Below are 15530 nucleotides of genomic sequence, written 5' to 3' on the forward strand. Positions count from 1 at the left end.
TGCCTAAGGAGAATAACCAGAATTTACTAGGATCACTGAAAAAAACACAGTAACATTGAGGCTCTTTACTGTACCAAGAAAAAAAAAAACACACTAACATTGAGGCTCTTTACTGTACACAGATGCCTACATTTCCTACTTTTCCTTTTAATGCCAACAACCATGAAGATATTTTCCCAGGATGTAACTGAGTTGCTTTCAATCAGAATATGCTGGAGGTAAACAATCTCTAATTTTAAGCACAAAAGTCTGTTTTCTAATTTGATGACTGGTTCACCCTCACTCTTTCTGATATTAAAATTAAATAATTTGTCTTTAAAAATGATATAAACATAAGGGCAGATGGTGCTATCATTCTAAAGAAAAATCTGAAAATGAATCAGTTAAGAGAATTTCAAAATAGGCTTTGACCTTCCTCAAATGTGTATTACCAAACAACGAACTACCAGTAGAATTGGGCTTGTAAACATTAAGTTTCTCAAATAGTTTCATTTATTAATTTGTTTGCTTCATTTGCATTTTAGTAATTGCTACTGCAATAGTGATACTTTAAGAACCAAACAAGAAGGTTGGAAGAGACTCCTGCCTAAATGCATTCTGACTACTTCCAATTCCTATCTTTCCTGATCCAACTGATAAAGGCACAGACACTGTGTCGAGTTGCTCTTTGACTGTCTGCATCTACCACCAGGCTCGATGCTCTATGAAGGCAGAGAGAGTATCAATCTTCTTTATCCTTCTTAGTACACAGAAAATGTTCAATAAGTAGTTTGTAAAGGGATGATTACATGAATCTATTTGGAGTCAACAGGTTAAACATCAGATTTGTCCATCCAAGAAAAATCTCATGCATGACTGCATTTTATGTTCAGTGATTAAAATTTGATGATAAAAATAAAAGTCCACTCCCCTTTTGGTCAGTTATGGTATTTAGGGTCCTTCAACAGCACTGCTATGTTAATTGGGAAGGAAGAGGAGAGAAAAGAAACACAGGTAATGTGAACAGTGTGTGTTAGATCTGCTTTCTCTGTGATTCCTTGAAGCCTGGTGTCTGAATGAATCTGCTAAGAGAAAGCAGAAATGGGTGCCACAAGTTATGGCCAAACTATCGATCTGCTTGTGTTGAACACGAATAATCCAATTTCTAATCTAAGATTTTCTTTTCCTTAGAGAATGTCAGAGGGTACTTATGCTTTCACGTCTCCTTTTAAACTCCCAACCTCCACAATTTGAGTTGAACTGAAAAAATCCAACTGGATGTAATCGAAATGTGCATTAATAGGGGAGTGTTTAGAGAAATTTGGGTCATCCACACAATGCAATACTATATAGCCATTAAAGCCATGTGGGAGCATATATACACACACACATATAAATGCCTGCCATTAAAGCCGTGTGTGAGCGTATATACACACACACACATATATATGCCTGCCATTAAAGCCGTGTGTGGGCGTATATACACACACACACATATATATGCCTGCCATTAAAGCCGTGTGTGAGCGTATATACACACACACACATATATATGCCTGCCATTAAAGCCGTGTGTGAGCGTATATACACACACACACATATATATGCCTGCCATTAAAGCCGTGTGTGAGCGTATATACACACACACACATATATATGCCTGCCATTAAAGCCGTGTGTGAGTGTATATACACACACACATATATATGCCTGTCTGTATATACACATTTTCTGGAAATTGATCTAAGTGGCTACTTATGGGGAATGGAAAGTTAAAGGAAGGAAGGAAGTGGATAGTTTTGGCGCTATCGTGGCTCACTGCAGCTTCAACCTCTCAGGCTTAACCAATCCTCCTACCTCAACCTCCTGAGTAGCTGGGAATACAGCATGTGTCACCACGTCTGGCTAATTTTTACATTTTTTATAGAGATGGGATTTTGTTATGTTGTCCAGGCTGGGCATAGTTTACTTTCTGCTTTCTATCCTTTTATATGGTGTGATGAATTCATCATGAACAATTATGAGTTTTATAAACAAAAAAGGAAAAAATAATTATACAACATCTGTGGAATGTCTTCTTTCTCAATCACTTTAAAACTTGGTTAGTCACATTCTGAGACACAATATCAGACCCAAGTGCCACCCCCTTCCTGAGAATTCCCATATGAACAAGAGCACTGCACCCTGTAGCTCTTCAAGCAAAAACAACTTCCTCTCACTCACCATCTTCCAGGCATAGCTAACATTGTAGGCTTCCTTTCCAGTTTCTCTCAGCTTGTTTATGTGCCAAGACAGGGATGAGTTCACAGGGACTGCGATAATCTGGCTGCCCAGAGGGAGGCTGTGTTGGCAAACAGAATTAAGTATTTCAGGCAAAAGATAAAATTAAGCACTTAATTAAAGGCAAGGAAGAAGCTGTGAGCCAATGGCCACCTCCTGATTTTGAATACCAATGAAACTCATCAGTTTTGAAAGAGATAATGTGAGATTTTCAATTTCGTAAAAGCATTATGTCAGCTCTGCATTAAAAACATTCCTTACTCTCCATCCTTGCTCCCCAACTCTAATTCTTTCCAGAGACTAACTTGTCTCAAATCGCTCAGTCGTTAATTTTCAACCAATGAGCACAAAGACTCATTCCTCTACAGGTTACCATCTGCCAAAATAATGTATCACAGTTGGAAAAAATCCAATCTGTTTTTTATTTTAAGAAAAAACAATGTATAAGATTGTGCTGTCCACTTGGAATGGATGCTACTTTGCCAGGCTATTTTTTGGCAAATGCAACAAAGCTGGTCCTCAACTTAGCCTTTTATTTTGCCAACATTTTTCAATTTGGTATCATTGGAACTTTTTTTTGAAAATGAGATGAAATATATCTGATTTTACAATGAAAGTCAATGTGAACACAGAATTTGATTTACAAGACATTATCCTCAAATGATAGTTCCAAGAGACCTTATCTGTGATACAAAGTGAGCAAAATCTTGGGTGCTATTCTTATGGAAACATTACTGAGAATACTTTTGATAACATTAAAATAATTTATACACTTGTGTTACACTTTATAGTAAATACTCGTATGTGGCTTTGATGGGTCCCATTCTCAGGGAAAAAGAATCCTATGACCCTCACCTTTTTCTTACCTGAGGATATTTTGCCGAACTAATTCAAATTTTGGAATATTTTCATAATGTATGATGTCAGTATGAAGTGGGGGCTCTGATAATAAATATGGCCTGGTAAGAGATGGGTGCATAAGTGTATATCCTGCAATAAGAAAACAAAATGCATGTTAATAAGAAACATGTTGTAGGAAGTTCTGAATCACTGTTTTGAAATATGGGGTACTCTGGGCTGGCTGCCCAATATTCAACTTCTCATTGTGCAACTCACCAGTCCAATAAAAACTGAACCTGTTTTATATGTGCTTATATAAAATTCTTGCAGCGTGGAAAGATGTCTTAAATTATCAAACATCCGTCTAATCAAGAGTATTTTGGAGGTATTGGTTGTTTCGTTGTTTTATAAAACATTCTAATCTACCACATAAATCTTAAGTAAATCTAAGATAACAATTTAGTAAAAAAAAAAAAAAAAAAAAAAAAGATCCAAAGGATGACATTTTTTTTTTTGTTTCTTTAACTTCTTTTAACTTTTTAACTTCAGGGGTACATGTGCATGTTTATTATATAGGTAAGCCTGTGTCGTGGGGGTTTGTTGTACAGATTATTTTGTGATCCAGGTACTAAGCATAGTACCCAATAGTTTTTTTTTGTGCTCCTCTCCCTTGTCCCTCTTTCCACCCTTAGGTAGCCTCAGTGTCTGTTGTCCTCCTCTTTGTGTCCATGTGTTCTCATCATTTAGCTCTCACTTATAAGTGAGAACATGCAGTATATGGTTTTCTGTTCCTGAGTTAGTTTGCTAAGGATAATGGCCCCCAGCTCCATCTATGATCCTGCAAAGGACATGATCTCATTCTTTTTTAAATGGCTGCATAGTATTTCATATGTACCACATTTTCTTTATCCAGTCTACCACTGAGGGGCATTTAGGGTGATTCCATGTCTTAGCTATTGTGAATAGCACTGCAATGAACATACAGGTGTCTTTATGATAGACCGATTTACATTTCTTTGGGTGTGTGTGTGTGTGTATATATATACATCCAGTAATGGGATTGCTGGGTTGAATGGTAATTCTGTTTTCATCTCTTTGAGGAATCATCACACTGCTTTCCACAATGGCTGACCTAATTTACATTCCCACCAAGAGTGTTCAAGTGTCCCCTTTTCTTGGCAACCTCGCCAGCATCTGCTATTTTTTGACTTTTTAATAATAGGCATTCTGACAGGTGTAGGATGGTATCTCACTGTGGTTTGGATTTGCATTTCTCCAATGATCAGGGATACTGAGATTGTTTTCATAGGCTTGTTGGCTGCATTATTTCTTCTTTTGAAAAGTATCTGTTCATGTCAAAGGATGATATTCAATGTATCATTCAATCCTCCAGTCTAACTTCCTGATTTACAAATAACTGTTCCCTACCCCTCAAAGAACGTAGGAACACATGTGTAATTTGGAGATCCACTCTGCCATCTTTATGGTGTTCTACTACAAATGAGCAATCTTAGTCACAATGCTCTTTACACTACAATTTTTCTATTTTGTTTGGAGAATATCTATACCTTATTTTCTTTAGGTTTCTAAAAAGTATTCTTAGGATGAACATTTAGCAGGTTACCTTTGTCGTCTATGAGAAAAGTATAGGAAGCCAAAGAGTCTTGGTAATACGTCACGTCTTCAAGAATATAAGCCAGATTCACATCCACACCTACAATTCCCAGAAGTAGGTTTCCAAAATAACAGGGTTTACTCACAGTCATTATCAAACCTATGGGTTAAAAACAAAATAAATCTAAAGAATAGCAGAGAAGGAATTGGACAAAGACTGGCACTGTGCTCCGGTGAATCATGAAGGCTTCTACCAGCTGTCTCAATTTTGTTTGGAAGAAAAGTTTCCCATGTGGTCCAGTAATCAAGCACTGCCTTTGCAGACAGCGTAATAAATGAGTTAGAGTGGGAGGGAAAGAGCGATCTTTGGCAGCTCAGATAGCGCAGTTAATTCAAATGGAAGCAATTTCTATGTTTTCCACTACTTTTTCACCTAAAAAGATAAGACATTCCAGATCAGTGCAAAACATCAGCAGCACTAAATACATTTTTTCTATTTCGTGAAGTAGGTAGATTCAGCTGAACTTGAAAGATCAATGGACAATGAATCTAAAAACTGTACTTATAGTCCAGCTGTACCCCTTTTGTATTGTACAGGTGACATCGGATATAACTTCTCCGAGCCTTGGTTCACACATCTGTTTATTTTTTTTTATTTTAATATTTCGAGATGAGGTCTCACTCTGTCACCCAGGTTGGAATGCAGTGGTGCGATCATAGCTCATGGTGGCCTCAACTGCCTGGGCTCAAGTGATCCTCCCTCCTCAGCCTCCCAAGTAGCTGGGATTATGGGGATGAGCCACTGTGCCTGGCTCATACACCTGTTTAAAGGATACAGCATTAACTGCTTTACTGATTTCTAGGAAATGTTAGATCAAAAGAGACTATAGATAAACGAATGCTTAATATTATTACTATACCCCATTAATGCATCCTTTAAAGAAAGGTGAAAACAAGGGGAAAAAATCTTAGAAAGGTACAGTATCTGAACATACAGAACTTCAAGTAGCTGAAGGAGGAATTAAGTTTCCAAAGGAATGTATTTCCAGTCATTCAGGCCAGGAGTTCCTACATTTTTATGTAAGGGGTCAAACAGGAAATATTTCAGGCTTTGTGGGCTACACAGTCTCTAGTGCATAATTTTTCCTTCTTTTTTTTTTTTTTAATAACCTTTTCAAAATATAAAGACCGTATTTAGGTAACAGGCCATGAAAAACAACAACAACAACAATAATAGGATAACTAGGGAAAGGGCAAAGCACACAGGAGGAAAATGCAGAAACAGAGTGTGCTGATGGTGGGTCAATGCATGGTCCTGAGATCGAGACACCTGGTTTCTCCTCGTGGCTTCCCTGCTGAGTTTGGTAAGTTGTGCTATGTCTTGGAATGAGTCTCTCCATATATCAGATGGGGTGCGGGGGTGAGATAAAATGATCTTTACGATCCCCAACAATTATACAACCCTATGGCTCTAAAGAAAACTCTAAACAAAAAGATGGATTGTTTATCTTTACCTTGATTTTGTGTTTTCCTGTGCTTGATGTCATGTTGATGTCTATCAGCCTATCAGAAAGCCATTCTTCTAGAAACAGCCAGCAAAGGGATTAAACACTCCTGAAGGCTTCTACAAAGAATGAGCTTCTACACAGAGAATTGCATATGATGTCCACTTGAGGTATTATCGAGTTGCTATGGTTGCATAGGCCAACTAAATGCATCATTTGGTAAGAAGAAGTGGACACATCACTGAAAAAGCTTCTGAAGTCATGCAACGGGTCTCTATTTTGGTTTCAAAAGCATTTTTTTAAGCAGTTCATATTTAGAATGCTATCTGTTTTAAAACGTTTTAAAATAACAGGTATTTAAGAAGGTTTTAGAAATGCATTTTGGAGAAGGTTTTTCCCAGGTCTCCCAGGATAAATAGCTTGTAGGCGGCAGGAGCAGGCTGAGAGGACCAGCATAGAGACAGAGGTCACCATCTGCCCGCCACAGTCCCCTGAGCTTTAGTCTAGGATTAAAGCCACTTTCATAGATCAGTAAAGTACAACAGAAATACTCAGGGACTGAGATGCCTGTTCGCTTCAAATTTCTATTCTCCTCTGGACAGGTTGAGAACAAAGTCTTAAAAAAGAAACACAATCTTACTTTTCAATTATCAACTGGGACAGAAGACTCTTGATCCCATTATGGCAAATAAAGTATGCTAAGCTCCTGTTATACTGACAAAATCCTCAATCACTCTCTCTGCTTTAACCTAAAGCACATAGATTTACTATTTAAAAAGAAATATGTTCAGTAACTGATATTTTAATCTGTGTAGGTTTTGAACTACAGTCACATAAACATGGGTTTCCCTAGAATCAAGCCTTATGTCATGGAGTTCGAGGATGTGTCACTCAATAATTCTAGGGACTGAAAAGACAGACACACTCCAGCAGAGGAATTCAATAGGTCTGTGAACCAATCACTGAAATCCACGGCACAGGATTCATAACACAGGCCCCAAGGAGTAAAATTTGGATGGTATCAGGCAACAGGTGGCCCAATTTCTACATGTGATTTGGTTTAAAGCATTCAGGGTAAATCCAGCTCTCTGGATTTAGGAGGGAGTCCCACCCTACCTGATACCACTATTGATAATAGAATTTGGCTATATAAACTTCTGAGTTTGTGAAAAACTGGATTTCTACATCTTTTGTCCCTTTCACACAGTATTAACAGGAATTACTGATTTGCCTTTCTCTTCTCAGACTTACAAGCTTACTGAGGGTAGGAGGTGAGCCTCACTCATCACTGCCTGGCACAATGCTTGGCTGGCACTCAGTAATGTAGGCTACATGCATAAAAGGTAACTTGGATTTAAGACTTCTTTTCACTAAAAAGGGAAATAACCTTGTCTAAAAGTGGGAGTTTCTATTCTATATACATGTGTAGGCCCTGACAGTAATAGGAGTGATTTTAAAAAGTGAGGCTGAGCATGGTGGCCCACACCTGCACTTTAGGAGGCAAAGGTGGGAGGATTGCTTGAGGCCAGGGGGTAGAGGCTGCAGTGAACTATGATCACACCACTGCACTCCGGCCTGGGTGAGAGGGAGAGGCCCTAGCTCTTTAAAAATAAAAATTGAGATATAACGGCAGTTGGCTTATTTCTTCCTTATAGAAAGAGAATGTCTACCTAGTTTCTAGAAAACACCTTCTCTATAGGCTTGTTACTTTTTACACGAGTTTAAAAAAAAATTCATATTTGCGAATTCATATTTGTTAGTTCCTAGCTAACAAAACATAAATATAATATCTCAAATGGCAATGGTGCCTGTCTGGCTAATAATTAGCTACTTCTTCAATTTTCTTCTCTGTCAAGGAAGGAGAGAGGGGAGGATATAGAGAAAAGCGTGGAGGAGGGAAAGAACGTGGAGAAGTAAAAGAAAAAGATCACGCGTTTACTGAAAATATACTGTTAGGCATTGTTCTAGATGTTTTATTATTATTGCATTTAATCTTCGCAACTGCCTTGAGAGAAATGTTGTATTTTCTGTTATATTTTCCAGATTCTATTTCATAGGTCAGGAAATTGAATCCTGTGAAGGTTCAGTACTTTACTCAACATCCTGTTATGGGTAACTTAGGCATCAGGATGATGGCGACGCTGATGTTAGTAATAATAACAATGACAACAACAAAGGTAAAATACATTTAATAAATGAAATAAAAACAGTAATTATAATTGAATGGTATGCCGGTCATGTGTTATCATTTATTTTATAATATCTAGGTAATCCTAGATTAACTAGATAATGACAGGTCATATATGTTATCTAGTTAATCCTAATCTGAAAGATTTACTATCCCATTTTACAGGTGACCAAATGGAGAATTAACACCATTAAATAACTTACCAAGGACAACACCTCAAGTGGAAGAGTGGAATTTGAAAGCCCATATGAGGCCAGGCCCGTGTTTGTGCCATGATACCGCGTTGCCTTGTCTCAGGCTGAATCCTCGGCACTTCTGAGTTTCATTCCCCATGTGCCATGATATAAAGCTACTCTTTAGTCCTAAGTCACAAACTTTTGGATATTTGAGAATCCTCACATAGCCTCCCCAGAGGAAACATCCACTTTGTGTACTCTGGCCAGGGTAATAAGGAAGAACCTGGGCTGGGGATTTCTGCTGTACAATGCAGAACTATAGGACAGGTGGCAGGGGTGCTAAGAAATCCTATGATCCTGAGAAAGAGGCACCAATTTCTATCCATCCAATTCTTTTCCCCTTCCTTTACCAGGAAGTCTATCCAAACTCACCATCTCCCATCTCATCAGAGAAGGGGAGGCTGAAGACGGCTTCATCAATCATCCGGTTGGGAAGGTTTGTGTAGAACCTGCCCACTGTGGTCTCCAGGTTGCTCAACTGGTTCAGCACCATCATGCTGCCCTTAATCACAGGCAAGGCCGTCCGGTCTGGCACACCGTACTTCCCTGAATTCTGTTCAGCTAGATCCCTCAGAAAAGCCAGTTCTTTCAAACCAGTCACCCCATCTAAAATGGAAAGCCGAGAGAAGACCACGGAAAGCAAAATGGTTTATATTCATTCAACCTCTTGCCATTTAGATCAAATACAGGCATGGATGAGGTCTTGTAATACCAAAGGGGTTTTTGCAGAGACCGTGTGGACTCTGGACACAAATACCAGTTCCTGCTGAGGAAACAAAGCCTGAGGCATGGTCTTCCCTGAGATAGTCAAGAGGGGAAAGGGACTCTTCACAGGGCAATGATGAAAAACATATGCGTAAATAAAGGAGTCCCATTCAGTAAGAATGTGTTCTCCCCATAAGTTAATTATAAAATGAAAATTCATTTCTGCATTTAATATTTAAAAAGAAAAGTAATAATTAACACATCTGCATTTAATTTAATGTAGTAGATGAAACCATAAGAGTTTTAAAGGATAGAGGTTTATCCTTTCATTCCTTACTTCTTCACCTATAAAACCACTTGCCAAAGTCTCATGCAACTAAATGAAAGAATTATGGACTGCATTTACTGATGCTTCCAAACCCTGTTTCTTTAAGCTCATTTTAATTATAAACATATTCATACTTGATATTAAGATAATACTGAATTTGATTTATTTAATATAATTTTTTTACATTTAGAGGGTTTTGAAAACTTTGTACAAAATTTAGGCATACTGGGAATGTATTGTTCTACAACATCTGTAATTTATAGCACAAAAATAAATGTAATACTTTTTTTTTTTTTTAGTTTGCTATTGTTGGAACATAGTCAAAAGGATTAGAAACTGATTGCATATGGGCACTGTTGTAAACGAATTCAAAATGATTTCAGCCACTACTGAGGTTCTACCACTTCATTTTAAAAAGGTTTTGTCTCATGTTCCTGAAGATTTCAATAGCAAACCATGAACTATTCAGTCATTAAAAAGAATCTGAAGCTTTCATGGTTCATCTACCACATACGTCTTTAGCATTTCTACATAGAGAGTGTACATACTTCTAGCACTGGAAGTCCACTTCTAAAATCATGGCAGAATAAAATGAAAATTAATTTCTTTCCCCCACCCCCTACCTTTTTTTTTTTTTTGAGACAGAGTTTCCTTCTGTCACCCAGGCTGGAATGCAGTGGCGCAATCTTCGCTCACTGCAACCTCCACCTCCTAGGTTCAAGCAATTCTCATGCCTCGGCCTCCCAAGTAGCTGGGATTACAGGTATACACCACCATGCCTGGCTATTTTTTTTTGGATTTTTGGTAAAGATGGCATTTCACCATGTTGACCAGGCTGGCTTCGAACTTCGGGCCTCAAGTGATCTGCCCCTCTTATCTCCCAAACTGCTGGGATTACAGGCGTCAGCCACCATGCCTGGCCTATCATTTATTTCTTAAAACACATTATATTTAAATAAACTTGACTTTTGCTCCACACATGCAATACTAAAGGAAAGGAAAAAATATCTGGGCCAAATTAAGTCAGAATCAGATTATTGTTCCCTTTGCATGGCACAGAGCTGAGATGGAGGGTGAGGGGTACACTCCAGAGTAAAAGTTAACACCAAAGACACGATTGGTACCTGACCTTATATCCTTGAGAAGCTCACAGAAGTAAAACAATAAAAGAAGAAAACTCAAGCAATAAATAAATTTCCCTTCTTTGTCATGTACTGCTTGAGTCTCTCAAAATGTAAAAGAAAAGTGACAAACAAGAATATCTACTAGGCAAAGAAGAGTAGCATGGGATGGAAGGTTATGGAGGATTGAGTATGAGGTGTTACTCCATCATGAGATTTTATGCAGCAGTGGCGGTAGGTCAGTAGGGTGGCTGATTGGTAAGTACGCTGGGTTGCCTATTATCAACATGGTCATGCTAGAAACTACATTTCCCAGGATCCTCTTCTCTAGTTTGCTACCAGATTAAAAGTGCAAAACGTGAGGGCTATATTGCGAGATTTGGGGGACAAAGAAAGAAGTGGTGAGAGACAGACACTGAGGGGCCAGAATGCTCCAGTTTGTCCTACTCTTCTCTGTGTTCAGCTCCCTTTCCCAGCTGCTGACCTGCTCACTGATAGCAACCCCAGGCATGTTCCAGATGCTTCACTGAGCATGCACGGGGGCCGGCAGCAACAAAAAGCCAACATCCTTCCATGGACTTCTACACCAGGTCTCCTAAGTGGTCTTCTGTGTTCCTAGCTTCCAGACTTCTCAGACTTCCCAGCAGGCCCCAACTTGGTTACTAAACTTTCTGAGATGTCAACTCCCCATCTTGGGTCTTTCATTTTTTTTTTTTTTCCCACAATTTCTCCCAGTTTCTCCCACAATTGTGTGTATTCTAATTCTGACAATAAACTCTTTTTTAAATTTAATTTTTATGGGTACATAGCAGGTGTATATATTTATGGTATACATGCGATGTTTTGATACAGGTGTTCAATGTGTAATAATTATAGCAGAGTAATTGAGGTATGAACCACCGCAATCATTTATCATTTCTTTGTACTATTAGGAACATAAAACTTCTACTGTATTAGTTATTTTAAAATATATAATAAATTACTATTGACTATAGTCACCCTGTTATATTATCAAATACTATATCTTATTCATTCTATCTATTTTTGTTAGATAGAATGTAACCACTACCAATCAATACCCATTAACCATTTCCAATCCCCCCAACTTCTCTGGTACCCTTCCCAGTCTCTCATCCCCAGTAGTTCAAGTGTTTTATTTATTTTATTTTTATTTTATTTTTTGAGACAGAGTCTTACTCTACTGCCTAGGCTGGAGTGCAGTGGTGCCATCTTGGCTCACTGCAACCTTTGCCTCCCAGGTTCAAGCGACTCTTGTGCCTCAGCCTCCTGAGTAGCTGGGAATACAGGCATAGGTCACCACACTTGGCTAATTTCTGTATTTTAGTAGAGATGGGGATTCACCATGTTGGCCAGTCTGGTCTCGGACTCCTAACCTCAGGTGATCGGCCTGCCTCGGCATCCCAAAGTGCTGGGATTACAGGTGTGAGCCACTGAGCCTGGCCCAAGTATTTTAATTTTTGGCTGACAACAAATTCTTTATTCCAAGGTTCTCTTAGTCAATCTGTTTCCCTATTTGTAAGTAAGGTAAGTGTGTGTACTCTAGTGAACCACACGTAGAAACAGCATTCTGAGAAGGAAAGAGAAAACTGGCAGTGAGGACGTGTGTCTGGTTAGATTAAACGAGGAAAGATAAGAGAAAAGGATGCTGAGATGGAAATAACTAGAGATTCTAAAGTATGGAATTACTGGAACACAGAAAGTGTGTAAGAGACTCTGGTTGAAGAATTTAGGACCAGTGAAGGAATGGGTGGCAGCAAGGAAGTAAGGAAGCATCTGCCTGGGCAGACCTTCAAATCTAATGGAAGAGAAGCAATCCCTTCCTTTTGGGCCTCCTTACTCCTCTTCTATTGAATTCCATTCATCTTCTGTGTCTACCTATCTTCCTCACTGGGTCATAAGCATCTCGCAGACAGGAACTTTGCATAATACAGCTCTGAAACCTCAGTACCCTATGTTGTACATGGTAGGTGGTCAGTAAATTTTATTTTCCTCCCTTCCTCCTTTTCTCCCTCCCTTCCTACCTCTCATGAATGAAAGAAGCCAACACAAAAGAGAAAAGAGCAACAGGTGATCAGAGATGACACTGACGGGCATGTGCCCAGGCATCCTCACTCACCTCACCTGCGTTCAGTCCTGTGCTAAGCGCTCAGAATGCAAAGAAAACTAAGACATAGTTCATGCCTGAGAAGTTCACATTCTTGTGGAAAGTGGAGGCGGGAGAGAGAGAGAGGACAGTACGTGAGCACCTTACTACAGTAAAATGGGATACATGCTTATCAGAATTAGGCACAAGGTGCCAGGGGACAAAGAGGACTGGACAGAGATCTAGGCCTGGATGGCAGAGCTCCACCTCTGAGCTATGCTGTCTGAGAGAGGAAACCATATAAGCTTTCATAAACTCCTTTCACTGGCTTTGAGGACCCATTCTTTTTTTTTTGTTTTTGGAGACGAGTCTTGCTTTGTCGCCCAGGCTGGAGTACAGCCACGCGATCTCGGCTCACTGCAAGCTCCGCCTCCCGGGTTCACGCCATTCTCCCGCCTCAGCCTCCTGAGTAGCTGGGACTACAGGAGCCCACCACCATGCCCGGCTAATTTTTTTGTATTTTTAGCAGAGACAGGGTTTCACCGTGTTAGCCAGGATGGTCTCGATCTCCTGACCTCGTGATCCACCGACCTCGCCCTTCCAAAGTGCTGCGATTACAGGCGTGAGCCACAGAGCCCGGCCTTAGAGGACCCGTTCTTTACCAGGTACTACGTTAAGAACTTTCAACACAATCATATATTGCTTATTTATTATTACAACAACCCTATGCAGTAGATTTAACTATTTTTCATTTCACAGATAAAACTGCAGTCTAAAGAGATTAAGTAATTTGCCGTAAGCCACACGACTAGCAAATGCAGACAGCAGCTAAGGACCACTAGACGACAGCCTGTGTTCTCTCAAGTGTGGTCTAGAAAACATTTGGAAGAGAATCACCCTGGCCAAAATGAAGATTCCTGAACCCCTCCTAAGAGGATATGAATAAGAATCTGAGAGCAATGCCTGGAAATCTGCATTTTAAAGCCATTTCCCAAGGAATCCTTAGCACATCAGAATATGAGGCCCACTGTCCCTAAACCACATGGTTCTACATGGAAATTTTGCAGGTGACAAGAGAAACAAAAGATAGTAGGTGGGAAAGGCTGCTCAAGACCTGGCTTTTTTTTTTTTTTTTCTTTTTTTTGAGACGGAGTCTCGCTCTGTTGCCCAGGCCGGAGTGCAGTGGCCAGATCTCAGCTCACTGCAAGCTCTGCCTCCCGGGTTTACGCCATTCTCCTGCCTCAGCCTCCCGAGTAGCCGGGACTACAGGCGCCCGCCACCGCGCCCGGCTAGTTTTTTGTACTTTTTAGTAGAGACGGGGTTTCATCATGTTAGCCAGGATGGCCTCTTATCTTCTGACCTCGTGATCCGCCCGTCTCGGCCTCCCAAAGTGCAGGGATTACAGGCTTGAGCCACCGTGCCCGGCCTTTTTTTTTTCTTTAGACAGAGTCTTTCTCTGTTACCAGGCTGGAGTGCAGCGGCGCAATCTCAGCTCACTGCAACCTCTGCTTTCTGGGTTCAGGTGATTCTCCTGCCTCAACCACGCCCAGCTAATTTTTATATTTTTAGTAGAGACAGGGTTTCACCACGTGGGCCAGGTCTTGATCTCTTGACCTCATGATTTGCCCACCTCGGCCTCCCAAAGTGTTGGGATTACAGGCGTAAGCCACCGTGCCCAGCCAAGACATGGCCTCTTAAACACAAGAGAAGATGGCCACTTTGAATACTGAGGGCAATGGGCCTGAAGATGTCATGGAAGAAAAGCAATGTGTTAATAGGCGGAGAGATACAATACGGCTAGAAAACAGTGCTGCACTCAGACTAGCGGACAGATTGAACAGCAGAAGGGGAAAAATGGAGTAGTAGCTTGAATTTGCCAATTTCTAAACCCTTTTACATTCTGTCATTCAATAGCAGCACAATCCATTTTAATGAGTGTTTACTGTACATTAAGGCTAATCCTCACAACAACACTGCAAAGTAGATAATGCTTATCTCCATTTTTCAGCTAAGGAAGCTGAGGTGGAGAAAGTGGCAGAAGAGGCTTCAGGTGGTGATTCTGTAGGAAAATGTGATATTCACAGATCGGTAGCACAGAAGAATCTAGGTCAGTGCTTTGGCTTCCTGCAGCTTAAACCAATGAGATAAGTTAAAACCTTAGATAATCCTAGAATATGAAGAACTGAAAAGAAAAGGTGGGGCGGGGAGATGCTGTATAAAATCCTCTGCAAGACCATGCCAGTGGAGAAGAGGTTTAGAAACAAGCAGTTTGCTGGAGAGACAGATGAAGAGAAAGGAACCTCGTAACACGCCCTAAATACCAACATCAGGTAGAGAAAGAGCTGCCTGGTTGCCTTTTCCCATAGCCTTCATCCAAGCACACTGTTATGATTCTTCTTCTTCTTTTTAAAGCAGAATACACTTAGAGGGATCTTTGATCTGAAAGGAAAATCTTGAAATACTACCTACCGTTCATGAGGGCATAGGTGAGAATCATTACGGAGTTGTTTAGAAAGCTATTTTCTTCATTGATGACTCGGAGAGTTGCTTTTTTATCTTCTTCCGAAGAGTCCTTTGATGTAATGCCAGCTGACAGGTAAATGATGACCATGTCTGTATCTAAGCAAAAA

General features: G+C 40.0%; 1 protein-coding gene across 7 annotated transcripts in view; it reads right to left on the reverse strand.

The window, feature by feature from the left end:
• Nucleotides 1-15530, reverse strand: part of CACHD1 (cache domain containing 1) — a 227102-nt gene that overhangs the window by 36446 nt on the left and 175126 nt on the right. For all 7 annotated transcript variants that reach the window (XM_015434748.3, XM_005543158.4, XM_065521147.1 and 4 more), the window contains 5 exons: nucleotides 15370-15519; nucleotides 9015-9248; nucleotides 4724-4873; nucleotides 3126-3249; nucleotides 2203-2320 (listed from right to left, as the gene is read on the reverse strand). In XM_015434748.3, coding sequence (XP_015290234.3) covers nucleotides 2203-2320; nucleotides 3126-3249; nucleotides 4724-4873; nucleotides 9015-9248; nucleotides 15370-15519 — 776 coding nt within the window. The remainder of the gene's footprint in view (nucleotides 1-2202; nucleotides 2321-3125; nucleotides 3250-4723; nucleotides 4874-9014; nucleotides 9249-15369; nucleotides 15520-15530) is intronic.

The sequence above is a fragment of the Macaca fascicularis genome, chromosome 1 (genome assembly GCF_037993035.2).
Source record: "Macaca fascicularis isolate 582-1 chromosome 1, T2T-MFA8v1.1".
Taxonomy (NCBI): domain Eukaryota; kingdom Metazoa; phylum Chordata; class Mammalia; order Primates; family Cercopithecidae; genus Macaca; species Macaca fascicularis.